The sequence below is a fragment of the Cydia splendana genome, chromosome 25 (genome assembly GCF_910591565.1).
Source record: "Cydia splendana chromosome 25, ilCydSple1.2, whole genome shotgun sequence".
NCBI lineage: Eukaryota > Metazoa > Arthropoda > Insecta > Lepidoptera > Tortricidae > Cydia > Cydia splendana.
Window position 1 is genome coordinate 11010326 of NC_085984.1, and position 15230 is coordinate 11025555.

Here is a 15230-nt window from a genome sequence, read left to right on the forward strand (position 1 = left end):
AATCTAAACTGTTTGCAATTCCAATCTCCCTAGCACAGGTGCGCCGCGAGAGCATGTTGCGCGCGTAATAAATACTAGTCTCTTTCTGACTGTATGAATAAGAAAGAAATGGGTAGAATATCTCGACAGGCTTTTATAGTGCCTCTTTAGTACAGAGATATACTACCAAACGCTTTTTTATTCATACAGACAGAAATAGAGACGGGTAGCTACCACGCGCGCGACATGCTCTCGCGGCGCCCGTTTGCTAGGGGCGGAGGAATTGCAAACAGTTTAGTTTTTGCCTGTGACGTCATTATCTCTAGAATAACAACAGCTAGCTTGGAATCGCAGTACAGTTTAGTAAAACCTATGACGTCATCGTCTCCGATATTGCTAAAGCACGCTTAGAATTACAAAACGGTTAGTTTTCACCCATGACGTCATCACCTCCGATATTGCTAAAGCACCTCTCGGAATAACAAAACCAAATTTCTGAAATTACTCTAGCATACTTCAAATTACAAATATAGAAGTTGTATTTCCTACTAAATGGAAATTGCAAAAGTCAATTTGTTCCTATTAGTTGACTCTCCTTGTCCCCGGATTAAGTTTTATTTTTGTAATTCTAAGTGTGTTTTTGTTAGTTTTTTTTCTCAGTGCACAAGAACACAGTAGGGTTGTCACAGACTTTTACACAACTGCCCAGTGCCCAAAAAAGGAGAGTAATGTTTTTAGGTTCCATATACATTAATGTATATGCATGTATGTACGAGTATGTGCGTTTTATTTGGCAATAAGAGCTTGTTTGTTAACAATAGGTATAAATAAAATACAATTTTATTATTCAGTTTTAATATTTTCGCTTTTCTCATCTCAGTTCATTCATATTAATTTACACAATCTCTATTAGGTATTTCTAATATACATATGTACCTATAGATATTGTTTAAAAAAAAACACTATCTTTTTCCCTAACTATATCCATATCCACTACCATCACTTCTCATTCCAAAAACTAAAGCACTCTTTGCAAGTTCCACTTCACTAGGTTTAACATCCGTTCCTGTATCACTTTCAAGATCATTTGTATCTCTCTCTATCACTTCTTCTTTTATATCCATTATCAACTTATCTTCATTCTCACTTTTAACTTTAACTTCAGTCACTTTAGCTTTCTTCTGCTTTTTAGGACCAGCTGTTTTACTTTTCCTTTTTCGATTTACCTCTTCTTTGATAAATATAGTTTCACCAATTGTCAACGAAACTATTCCATCTTTACTTTCATCAATTTCATCTTTTTCATCATCATCATATTCAGTTTTAACAACTAATGTTTCATAATCTCTTCTAGGATCTATTTCAACATAAACTTGTCTTGGTTTTGCAACATGGATCAGGGATTCCTGAGCCGCTTTGACGACTTTCACGAAATCGTACATCTCTGTTAGTATCGCGTCGCAGGCTTGACAGACGGCCTTAGGTAATGTTCCGTCGCTGAAGTCTAGTTGTACGGCGACGTCGTTGAAGGCCAGTGTGGTGTTGTTGGAGATATATGGCTTGTTGGAAACGGGGACGCATTTGGTTAAGTCGCCGCAGAAGCGACATTGCTCGTTGTTATCTGGAAAAATATGTTATTTATCAATAAGTGTATTAAAGTTTTATTCTTTTTGAGTACCTAATTTCTCTGATTCCGCTACCCAAAAGTTGCCTTGTCCCACGAAAGGATATACCCCCTTATATTGATTGGTTAATCTGCGTTTTAATTGAAACATACCTGAGGTTTGCGTAGTTGGAATTCTACTCGGGCCAGGCAAAGGTTGCGCGTTCGGCTCGTTCGCCTGTAAATAAAGAGAGACAAAGGATACATAATAATCGAATCTTCTTAGTCGTTTTTTTTTTCTTTTTTTATGTGATAGTCAGCAAACGAGCGACCTTCAAAAGCGAAAAGAGCGTATTCCCATCTCAAAGGCCGGCAGCGCATTTACAACCTCGGTGTTGCTGTGGTGTCCATGGGCGGGGGTAATTGCTTACCATCAGGCGATACGTCTGCTCGTTTTCCTCCTAATCCTCCTATAGCATATCCTTATATATAAACGCGAGCGGCTTTGACGGTAGAAACAAATTAAATTATGCTCAATCGAAAGAGCTTGAAAAAATATCACTTTTGAATCGAGAACATGTATCCGCAAAATTCGTATTGTCGCGTATTTTGCATTTAAAAGTGAAAAAATTTCGACAATCAATGCTAAAGGCTCAATTTGTTGGTTGAGATTTGACAGCTATGGATGCGTTCAGAATATGTTGCATGTTAGTTAGCTGGATTGTAACCGCGAACACCGAAGTTCGCAAATTATCTCTGTCATTCTTTCTAATTACGCCTAAAAAGGCGTCGACGGGGTGATCAAATCGACCGAAAAGAAATTGGCGTCAATCTCATCTTGCACCCATCCCATTTATTCTGACATTGAAGCGCTCTAAAGAGGAATTTGAGTTTTCGAACGGTCTTCTGTCACGTCAACGTCATTACATTGTGTTGAATAATTGAGTGTTGAAATCTAAACTAAATAAAATCAGTTAGGCCTGAAATCACCCTGAAATGTGTAGTTTGAAGTGTAAAAATTGTATAAATAACGATAAACAGTGATTTACATTACGTTTTGTACTTACCAGCCTTTGTAGAAACCGAAGTTACAAGTTTAACGGATGTTAAAATTTGGATTTAACCTGGGCGAGTAAGTATTTGTTTTATTATTTTGTTAGTTTATAAGACAATAGTTCTCATTGTATTGCATATGTGAGACACATTAGCATTACATGTTACAAAGTTCATAACTTATAGCGTCGTGAGCAACGTCCAATTTCTCTTTACTTAACGTATGAGATAGTTTACACCTACATACATTACCTTATAATCAGTATTATGTATGTAGTGTCAACACTTTAAATATATTTGACAAATAAATAAAAATAAATATTATAGGGACATTCTTACACAAATCTCAGTCTCTTTGGAAGTACCTACTTAAATACATAGAAAACATCCATGACTCGGGAACAAATATCTGGGCTCATCATATAATTAAATGCACTTACCATGATTCAAACCCAAGACCATTGGCTTCATAGGCAAGGTCACCACGCACTAGGCCAGACCGGACAAACATTTTATATTGAATATGTCTACTAAGTTGTATTTAATTTCAGAAAGGCTTCAAACATGGCACTGCTAGCCACCTGGACGGAAAGCAACCTTGAAGGAGTTTGCATGACAAACTAATAAGTGAGCGAGATGAAAGTGAAGTGAGAAGAAGTCACAAAAGTAATTCAAAGAAAGTCTTGAGTTAAAGAACCGGCTGACTCCACTCTGATTATATGGACAGTGTAAAACAGTGTGAACAACTACAGTGTATGGTGGACATATTTGATATGTGTGCTTTAGACTAGCTTCAAAGAATCAAACTTGAGGCGTATCAGTGAATCGGAAAGTGAATTGAATGAAGCTAATTTATTAATAAGTGATCTCCGGAGACAATGTAAGTTGAATATAAGGTTAAAAGATAATAAGATATATACATAGATAGTATATATAATGTAATAAAAATTCCTTCTTCCATAACAGCAATATATTTCCTGATCACAATATTCCGTTACAGTTCAATCTCCAATCACTTTACTTCACAATCGTCCTCTCTTCACCTCTGCCCGTAACCGAATGCCCGTTAACCGCCATGCCAGTCGTCTTTTATTCTTTCCAACTACCTTCTATTTACAAAGGTCAACTATCAATCACGTTATTTTTAAATTTATTAAATTATAGATTACCAATGATTATTCAACTCTTTACTTCATTAAATCTGTTTCTAATAATTAGTAATTTTAATGAATCTTACACTCGCCCATCCTGACATTGTGCATGTCCTCATGCACAGTCATACTAATCGCGTCTGTCATCTAATCTTACACTCGGCATGTCAAATCATCGGGCATTCAGTAAGAAAATTATTAATCCTTCATTACCCATTTAATACAATTTCTTTGTCTGTCTATATACATTTTTCTTATTATTTATTGAATTAATCTATATCTTTTAAGTTTCTATTCAATAATTATACAACAATATACAATTATTTTTATGCATCAATACATATAAAGTACATTACTTAACATATTCGATTGCTATGTTTTTTTTTTACTCATTATTTCTCGTCTTTTTTTTTGATTCCATTTGTTTTTTTTTTTTTTTTAATCACTCATGACACAAACGTGTCTCACAACATACCATTTTTTTAATCAAATTTTACGTGTAGCACATTATATCTCTTGTTTTTTGATTCCATTTTTATTTTTTTTAATGTGCTACTTACTGAATCACTCTCATGACACAAACGTGTCTCATCACAATATAACATTCTTTATTTCCGTCTTTTTTTTTTCATCCAATAATCCAATAATTTAATAATCCAAAAATTAAAAATCCAATAATTTAATAATCCAATAATCCAATAATCCAATAATCCAATAATTTAATAATCCAATAATTTAATAATCCAATAATTTAATAATCCAATAATTTAATAATCCAATAATTTAATAATCCAATAATTTAATAATCCAATAATTTAATAATCCAATAATTTAATAATCCAATAATTTAATAATCCAATAATTTAATAATCCAATAATTTAATAATCAAATAATTTAATAATCAAATAATTTAATAATCCAATAATTTAATAATCCAATAATTTAATAATCCAATAATTTAATAATCCAATAATTTAATAATCCAATAATTTAATAATCTAATAATTTAATAATCTAATAATTTAATAATCCAATAATTGAATAATCCAATAATTTAATAATCCAATAATTGAATAATCCAATAATTTAATAATCCAATAATTTAATAATTCAATAATTTAATAATTCAATAATTTAATAATCCAATAATTTAATAATCCAATAATTTAATAATCCAATAATTTAATAATCCAATAATTTAATAATCCAATAATTTAATAATCCAATAATCCAATAATCCAATAATCCAATAATCCAATAATCCAATAATCCAATAATCCAATAATCCAATATTCCAATATTCCAATAATCCAATAATCCAATAATCCAATAATCCAATAATTCAATAATGCTATAATCCAATAATCCAATAACCCAATAATCCAATAATCCATAACCCAATAGTCCAATAACCCAATAATCCAATAACCCAATAATCAAATAACCCAATAATCCAATAATCCAATAACTAAATAATCCAATAATCCAATAACTAAACTCAATAATCCAATAACTCAATAATCCAATAACTAAACTCAATAATCCAATAACTCAATAATCCAATAACTCAACTCAATAATCCAATAACTCAAATAATTAATCCAATAACTCAACTCAATAATCCAATAACTCAACTCAATAATCCAATAACTCAACTCAATAATCCAATAACTCAACTCAATAATCCAATAACTCAACTCAATAATCCAATAACTCAACTCAATAATCCAATAACTCAACTCAATAATCCAATAACTCAACTCAATAATCCAATAAACTCCACTCAATAATCCAATACTCTACTCAATAATTAAATAAACTCATATCAATAATACAATAAACTCATCTCAATAATCCAATAAACTCAACTCAATAATCCAATAAACTCAACTCAATAATCCAATAAACTCAACTCAATAATCCAATAAACTCAACTCAATAATCCAAAAACTCAACTCAATAATCCAATAATTCAACTCAATAATCCAATAATTCAACTCATTAATCTAATAATTCAACTCAATAATCCAATAAATCAACTCAATAATCCAATAAACTCTACTCAATAATCCAATACTCTACTCAATAATCCAATAAACTCATCTCAATAATCCAATAAACTCAACTCAATAATCCAATAAACTCAACTCAATAATCCAATAAACTCAACTCAATAATCCAATAAACTCAACTCAATAATCCAAAAACTCAACTCAATAATCCAATAATTCAACTCAATAATCCAATAATTCAACTCATTAATCTAATAATTCAACTCAATAATCCAATAAATCAACTCAATAATCCAATAAACTCTACTCAATAATCCAATACTCTACTCAATAATCCAATAAACTCATCTCAATAATCCAATAAACTCAACTCAATAATCCAATAAACTCAACTCAATAATCCAATAAACTCAACTCAATAATCCAATAAACTCAACTCAATAATCCAAAAACTCAACTCAATAATCCAATAATTCAACTCAATAATCCAATAATTCAACTCATTAATACGTAACTCATTAATCCGTAACTCATCAATCCGTAACTCATTAATCCGTAACTCATTAATTAAAATAATCCAGCAATTTTATAATTCGATAATATTATACTTATCATCATATGTACATATTATCATCATATCGTTATATTACTTGCCACTTAAAGCGTCAGTTGCACCAACCACAATTGACGAATTGATCAACAGCAATCAGCAGAGCTTTGCTTGCTACAATAACCAAGCTAAAATATTTAAAATGCAACGAACTTCTTAAAACCAAGGATACTGAAAGCGAATCAATACACGGTTATAATGAATACTTTACTAGTGTAGGCCCAACCTTGGTTGTTCAATCAACACCAGCCAAAATGATCCCGCCAACATTATAAGATTGAGAAAAAATTCCCGTCAGTTTCTCTTATTATTCTAATAATAATTAGAAAATTGTAGATTTCCCGGATACGCGGAACTGTCCTGTTAGGCCGCACACTTGTGTTAGGGTTAAAGAACAAGTCGGTAATTTTAACCAAACAACTTTACATATACTTGGATTAACTTTGTTTCTAATCTACATTAGCGACTTGACTTTCTTGGATCTGACCAATGCAGACGTTGTGCTACGCAGATGACACGGCAATACTATTTCACGGTGCTTCCTGGGATGCAGTAAGCGCCTTCACAGAAAGCGGTCTAGCTTTGGTGACGAACAGGCTTCAATACAATTTGTAACTCTAAACGCAGACTAAACGAGATATATATGTGTGCGTGTATAAAACAGCTGCTTCCGCCTCGTGGTCTCTAAATGTGTCAAAATAAAGGTGTATAGCGTATAGCGCATCGATCGTTATTGTTTTTTTTTTTTTTTTATATATACTAAATTATGAACAAATACTGAAGAAACGTAACTTAGTCTTTCCTTTACCAGCGTTAACGTCACATTTTGCCAAAAGAGGAAACAACCAAGATCAAACCTTATAAATTAGGCTAACGAGCCCCATACAACTAACTTGAGCGAACTACAGGACACCACAGCATTGCCTGGACAACGATTCCACCCCCATAATCTGTGAACCCGTACCTCGAGACAACTTTCGTCAATAGAAATAACTTTAAGGTACTGTACCAAAATATTCGCAGTTTAAGCAATAAACGACATCTATTAAAATCTACAACTGAAGACGACAAAGATATACAAGCCATCCGTTCCTGTCCTGTGCGGCTTCCACGTGAAAGCGATCCTGGCCGTGTTGTCCTTCCGTGTTGATCTTCGAAGCCACCTCTCATTGCCTCGGCCGTGTCTGCCGCTGCTGCGGCTTCGCCGGTTGCGACTCCGTCTGTTGTTCCTCGGGGACTGGCGGCAGTTGCAACTTCGGCTTCGACGTTCTTGTCCATCATCAGATTTCGATTTTCGGTCACGCTCAGGAGTTTTCAAGCGCCGCCTGGTTGTTTTTTTCCTCATGGTCCATAGTCTGGAACTCGAAAACAACACCAGCAATGGAAGAGTTCTAAATCTTTGGATTGTTAATAGTAGACAAATATAAATTGTTCTTATTAAGCTAAATTCAACTGTTTTATTTATTTATTTAATTTACGTTACTGCTTCCGGGGTAGAATGCGGGACGTTTAAAACAGATCTTAAATCCAAAACAGATCCGTATCCCGGTACGGATCCGGAACACAGGCTTTTCGAAACGAGAGAATTCTAAAACTGGTACAGAAACGGAATCTAGTACAAATTTGGGATCCGGCACTGATCCGATACCAATCCGGCACGCGTCCGGTTCAGATCCGGCACGAATCCGGTAAATGATATACATGCGGTATTAATCCGGCACAGATCCGGTACCAATCCGGCACGGATCCGGCACCAGTCCTGGACGGATCCGGTACGAATCCGGCATGGATCCGGAACTCATCCGGCACAAATCAGGTATGCATCCGGCACGGTTCCAGTATCCGGCACGGACCCAAATCCAGGAACGCGAGATGGATCCGATATTCGAAACGGGATCCGGAATACGAAACGGGCCGCGTAGCCAAGATGCCAATCGCTTTCGCTCCGTAGCGATCGGAACGCAACTGTCACTGTCGCGCTAATATGGAAGAGTGATATAGATACATAATGCTTTTCGTTGTCGAAGCGACAACGATTGTAACTCCGGCTAGGTCGGCGGGTCGGTAACTACCAGTAAAAGTATCATTCCTACTTATTTACAGTCTGAGTAGTTTATAATTTCGAAAACACTTAACCCCGCTATATAATACATACTGACTTGTAGGTACTTACCACTTCTGATCTGTAATAAAAATTCCTTCTTCCATAACAGCAATATATTTCCTGATCACAATATTCCGTTACAGTTCAATCTCCAATCACTTTACTTCACAATCGTCCTCTCTTCACCTCTGCCCGTAACCGAATGCCCGTTAACCGCCATGCCAGTCGTCTTTTATTCTTTCCAACTACCTTCTATTTACAAAGGTCAACTATCAATCACGTTATTTTTAAATTTATTAAATTATAGATTACCAATGATTATTCAACTCTTTACTTCATTAAATCTGTTTCTAATAATTAGTAATTTTAATGAATCTTACAATAATAAGATATATTTTATGCTTATTCAAATAAAAGTGTAAATAACAACTTCAGAGTTTGACTTTAATAAATAGTCAGGTGACAACTAAAACAATATACTGCTAAAATTTCAGAGTCATAGTGAAGCTTAGTACATAGTAAACAAGGTTGATTTTTAGAGTTCTGTACACAAAAGGTAAATACGGGACCCCCCGGGAGACGGGACGGGGAGGGCAATGGGACGGGACTAAGACTTCACTGTCCTATTAACACAAAACAAATTATTTTCAGAAAATATTTAATTTAGGCTCAGGGATGGCCAGGGGGCACCATAAGCCTTCAGCACCTCTAGCACATCTTGCATCCGCGACTTAGACCGCGACTCGAGTCGACATTCCCGCGGCTGTCAAATCTGTCGATTTCCGTAGCACAACTTGTACCCGCGACTGCAACAGCCGCGTAGAGAACTCAAAGTCGCGGCGCGACTCATCAGTGTTCCCCAATGGAATCAAAGTCTAAACATAAATGCTATTTACATGTGACAACACTGAATCGGAAACAGGGTTGCGCTATTTCATTCGTTCTTTGGTGGTAAAAAATCTAGTTTATTGTCGATGGTTAAGTTTTTCCTGTCAAAGTCAAGGAACTTTCAAATTTTGTCAACATTTAATTACGAGAAAAAATATGAAAAAATGTAAGTAATAGAGCCTTATATACTAAATTTTGATAATATTCCTTAAAATATATAATATATAGTTTATTAATTTCTGTTTAATAAACATTTTAAATAAAATATTTTTGTAAATAACTATAATTAATGGAATTGCTATTATTGGTTTGGTTCTCATATTCCTGTTGTAAATTGTGTTTTTTTTTTCAGAATAAGTCCAGCATTATCCTAGACACGATTGATATCCCAGCACCCAAAGGAAAATATTGTTAACAGGAATGTGCCAACGGGACCCGAAGTGGAGAGTCAGGAAAAGAAACACACTAGGCAAGCTTGTAGGTTTCAAACGCGGAGCTGTCCGTTTCTAAAGTCACTAAGATGTGAGAAGCGCTTTAGCTTTAAGAACACCACCGAGGAAGTGAACTATTATAATAACCATAATGGTTATGGCGTACCTATCTATAGTTCATTTTTTTTTAGCATTAGAAATAAGGTAAACAATCTTGATGTGTCTTTTAATTGAAAAACACATTTTAAAAATAAGTTACAGCAAATATGTAACAATTATGAATCTAATACGATCATTTATATTTTTCTGCTTTCATAAGCAAATATTGTGCCAATAATGGATGGCATGTGTGTGTACTGTGTAACTGTTTATGATTTGACAAATTGATATGAAAAGCTTATTTCATAGTCCTCGATGAAGTCAAGACCATATTTTATTTTTTTGTTTACAAACCAATTTTCTTTCCAGGGTGATATTTAATTGTCCTACGCCGCATGTCGAATAAAAAGGAAGAGAGAAAATACTTTTCAAGGGTAATAAAGAAGATTCTTACAATTTCTCTATTGTGGTTCTAGATGTTAATAATATATTAGGTTTAATAATAAGAAGTCGAATATTGCAAGAATATATAAGGCAAAGCAATATACTATTAATTTAAATATTGCTTTTTTTTTCACTCCTGTATTTTTTACCTGAAATTAAACAAACATAAAGTAGGTAGGTACCTACAACTCCTAGAAGCCATGATTAGCTCCCCAAGGCCCACTTCATACCTAATGCTGACAGCAACGTATCATAGCATGATTGTATCAGGCCCTGTCAAAGATGAAGTGAAACATCTAGAACGCGGGTATGATCTAGAGGAGTTTCAATATGGTAGACCATATGATAACCGTACCTATGCTACGCAGACTATGACATGAGCGTAACGACTCCTTCAAAATATTGTTGGTCGGGTCGGTCCAGTCACGTCACGGTATGGTGTTGGCAGGGGACGGAATGGTTTAGTGGGTGATGACTGATAATATTTCATACAAAGCATGATTTTGAGCCGGACATGATCCTGTTACAGCCACGTATTACATCATTCTGTTACAGTACGATGCAGCGGGCACAGGCCACATGTAGGTATATTTTGTTGAAGTCGAGGAAGGTTCCAAACGGTACCTGAATAGTAAGAGATTGTTGAAATTAGACATCTAACCGTGATCCTAAATACTACTACTAAGACTATGGCTTACTTAATAAGTTGGATAGTTTGTTTTGAACATTTGTACCTACCCACCTCATCGGCTTCGTTTATTTACAAGCAAGCGGGCTCCGTTGTTAGGTTGATGAAAGTTTTGTGTAAGGAAGTCTTAGGATTACTTTTACAAACTTACGAACCTGAATTGAAATTTAAAAAATCCTAAATATGTACCTATTTACTTAATTGAGTACCTACAAGCTAGCTGTTTGAAATTAAAGTTGTAAACATGATGGGTGTGTTGTGGTACTTGTAGGTATCACCGTGTATAATCGATATAAGAGTGCGTAAAGCGCATTTAGTGATTATTCCATACTTCCTTATCCCTTAGGGCAATAAGTAATTATACAAATTATATTATTACATAATATATGAAACTTGTTTTTAAGTTATAATTATCATGAGTTCAGTTAAAAAAGTACAAGCAAACCACCCGCGAGAGCGAGTCGCGTTATAAAGTCGCGTAGACTTCAACTCGCGGATTGACATAAAGCCGAGAGAATATTTTGTCTCAAAATAGGCAGTTGTGCTACGGATTTTAGTTCAAAGTCGCGATCGTTGTCATTTTCTGACAGTGACACCTGATCGCGAGATTGTCGCGGCTCTCGCGCGTGAGTTGTGCTGCCAACACGCGACAAGCCGCCAAGTCGCGCCGATCTGTCTCTTCTCGCGCCTGTCGCGGCCAGTTGTGCTAGAGGTGCAGTTAGTAGTGCATATACTTCGAAAAATTCGACCTATGCCGCTGGGGCCCGGTGGCCGAATGGCACAGGCACCTGCTGCTATAGCAGGGGATGCTGGTTCGATTCCAGCCTGGGGCACTGGAGGCCATGATCACTTTTTAGGGTTCCATACCCAAAGGGTAATAACGGGACCCTATTACTAAGGCTCCGCTGTCCATCTGTCCATCCGTCTGTCTGTCACCATGATCTCATGAACCGTGATAACTAGACAGTAGAAATTTTCACAAATGATGTATTTATGTTGCCGCTATAACAACAAATACTAAAAAAAAATTAAATAAATATTTAACCGGGGCCAATGCTAGACTGGATATGACAAATGAAATGAGTAAGTTTTTATTCATATGTTTTAAAATGCCATGTTGGTGGCAAACAAGCATACAAAGCTGTTAGTGCCAATGGTAAGTGGGACTTTAGACTAGATCTCTGCATCTCCAAGGGACTTACATTGCTGACGGGTTACAAATCTATACACTCTTATTAGGGTTCCATACCCGAAGGGTAAAAACGGGACCCTATTACTAAGACTCCTCTGTCCGTCTGTATGTCATCAGGTTGTATCTCATGAAACGTGATAGCTAGACGGTTGAAATTGCCACAGATATTGTATTTCTGTTGCCGCTATAACAACAAATACTAAAAACAGAATAAAATATATAAAGTGGGGCTCTCATGCAATAAACGTGATTTTTCTGCCGTTTTGTGCGTAATGGTACGGAACCTTGCGTGCGCGAGTCCGACTCGCACTTGGCCGGTTTTTCTTAGTAGGTATATGACATTTATTCAGTTTACTTCACTGTCCGTCTGTCTGTCTGTCACCAGGCTGTATCCCATGAACCGTGATAGGTAGCTAGGCAGTTGAAATTTTCACAGATGATGTATTTCTGTTGCCGCTATAAGAACAAATACTAAAAAGTATGGAACCCTTCGTGCGCGAGTCCGACTCGCACTTAGCCGGTTTTCTTAGTATATGACATTTAAGGCTCCGTCACACAGGCGCGTTTTGCGGGCGGCGCATGAGCGGGGCGCGCCGCTTTTTCATATAAAACGCTCACGCCCCGCCTGGAAAACGCGCCTGTGTGACGGAACCTTTATTTCAGTTTACTCCACTGTCCATCTGTCTGTCTGTCACCAGGCTGTATCTTATGAACCGTGATAGCTAGACTGTTGAAATTTTCACAGATGATGTATTTCTGTTGCCGTATACTAAAAAGTACGGAACCCTCCTCGGTGGGCGAGTCCGACTCGCACTTATCCAGTTTTTGTTTATTTTTTTTTGTAATCGAATTTAATATTTAACGGACAGGCTTTAATATTAAAGAATGAAATCGTAGTCATAATTTCCATATGTACTTTTATTTTAGTGCCATGAAGGGTAGGTACAAAAGGGTTCCCTCTTTTGAGATTGGAAAGTGGGTTAGGTTATAAATGCGGCTTTTACAGAACCGATCTGCGATCAGAACAGTGGGTCAGGTTAGAGCTGTAATCCTTATAGAACCAAACTGCAACCAGAAGTGGGTTAGGTTAGGTTAGAACTGCGACCCTTACAGAACCGAACTGTTACCAGAAAAGTGGGTTAGGTTAGGTTTTTTAATTACATATTTGTTTTTAGATATATCGAAATAGTAAGTTCTTAGAGTTATAACTGTATGTTACGGATTTAAAGTTTTCTGAGATGAGATAGGTATGTAACCGCCATGATGAAGGTTTGAAGTCTAAAAGTAAATAATTACTCAATTCAAAATGAGTATCTATTATTATTATTTATTTTACCCGAGCGAAGCCGGGTTTTCATCTAGTTTTATATAAATAATCGGCCAAGAGCATGTCGGGCCATGCTCAGTGTAGGGTTTCGAGGTTTCGTAGTTAACCGTAAAATGGGGTGAGTAGGGATTACGAGGGTAGTTGGATTATGAATGGGGTGAGAAGGGATGACAGAGGGGTAAGTTGGTCTTTACAGGCTACTGCTACGTAAATTATATAGTCTAATATCGAATCAAGCTATTATGTTCATAATCCCAAAGTGTCGATCCAACAATTATCAGAACTCACCTTATAGTAGGAAATCCCTCCTCACCCCATTTTTTTATGGTATTTATTATTTAGCTTTTTTTTATTTTGGGGTCATCCATTAATTACATCACACGTTTAGGGGGAAGAAGGGGGTCAAGAAAATGTGACATGTTGTGACTAGGGGGAGGGGGGAGTCACAAATTTGTGATGTCTCTTTAAGTTCATCAGTAATCGAAAATTTCTTGTAATTATTTTATTCGCTATACAGTTAAATAAAAAGTTTTTGAAACGATAATCGTTTTTATTCGTTTAATTTTATTTCTTAATCAGTTTTGGGTTATAAAATTACTAATAATTCTTTTATCAAAAATATTTCGATAAAATTTTAAATAAATATTTGCCGATTTCGTTGAGGAAATATATGTGACGTCACACCAGGGGGGAGGGGTTTGCCAAATGTGACCAAGTGTGACAAGGAGGGGGGGAGGGGTAAAAAAACCTAGAAATTCGTGTGACGTAATTAATGGATGACCCCTTTGTCGCAATGCATAATTTATGTATCCATGCCAAATTGCAGCTTTCTAGCACTAACGATCTCGGAGCAAAGCCTCGGACAGACAGACATGGCGAAAATAAGGGTTTCTATAGGTGACTACGAAACCCTAAAAAGACGTGTGTCGCGGGAACCCCAAATTACTTACATAATCTAAAATGTTGACTTTAACAGTCTGTGTATGGATCGAGTCTTCACTGGGCAAAAGTAAAGTAGGTGTAGCCGTTTTCTTTAGTGATTTCCTGCCGTACATACGCTTTTCGAAATGCAAACTGCAAATGTATGTATTCTTCAGACTCTCGAAAGTTCTTCCAACTAAATCTGGTCTGCTGCAAGCTTGCACCCACAATTTGCATCTGAAAGGTAGGTAAATACAGCAATCATAAATATAATTATGCCAATAAGGCCTAGTTTCCCCTCTGGGTTGGAAGGTCAGATGGAAGTCGCTTTCGTAAAAACTAGTGCCTACGTCAATTCTTGGGATTAGTGTCAAGCGGACCCCAGGCTCCCAAGAGCCGTGGCAAAATGCCGGGATACTTAACGCGTCGTTGGAACCCTAAAAAGAAACTGTGGGCTATAACCGCGAAAATCGAAGTTCGCAAATTGCGGGCATCTTTCTTTTATACTTACCTAAATTTAGCACTATAAAATAATATTCGCCATATTATTAGTTACCTTTCTATTGAGTGTGGAAATTGATGAAATCGTAGTTTTTTATTCGTATAAGCCGACGACTTGCATTCTCGCACAGCACATGTCGTACGCACCATTTTAATTGTAAAATTAAAACATTTCAAGTAGGTAAGACACGCTAGCCCTGTAAGTAATACCGAGCTACTAATATTG

At 35.9% G+C, this 15230-nt stretch overlaps 1 protein-coding gene and 1 long non-coding RNA gene across 2 annotated transcripts; one reads left to right on the plus strand and one right to left on the minus strand.

Annotated features, from left to right (window-relative positions):
- Positions 1-903: 903 nt before the first annotated feature.
- Positions 904-15230, minus strand: LOC134802937 (uncharacterized). The gene is made up of 4 exons (XM_063775668.1): positions 15060-15230; positions 14533-14740; positions 1757-1820; positions 904-1600 (listed from the first exon to the last, which is right to left on the minus strand). Exons 1-4 carry the CDS (start codon positions 15152-15154, stop codon positions 954-956), a joined length of 1014 nt encoding a protein of 337 aa, XP_063631738.1. The 5' UTR covers positions 15155-15230; the 3' UTR covers positions 904-953.
- On the plus strand, positions 9692-10491 carry LOC134802983 (uncharacterized). Its single transcript, XR_010145917.1, has 2 exons — positions 9692-9878; positions 10301-10491. It is a non-coding gene; the product is annotated as an uncharacterized LOC134802983 (long non-coding RNA).

What these genes read in the sequence shown, in the direction of transcription:
- LOC134802937 (XM_063775668.1), bottom strand. Translation starts at nt 15,154, where the DNA reads ATGGTGCGTACGACATGTGCTGTGCGAGAATGCAAGTCGTCGGCTTAT. An exon ending in TTTCCACACTCAATAGAAAG is followed by an intron (nt 14,741 to 15,059) that starts GTAACTAATAAT and finishes CCTACCTTTCAG; the next exon opens with ATGCAAATTGTGGGTGCAAG. An exon ending in AAGTCAACATTTTAGATTAT is followed by an intron (nt 1,821 to 14,532) that starts GTAAGTAATTTG and finishes CTTTATTTACAG; the next exon opens with GCGAACGAGCCGAACGCGCA.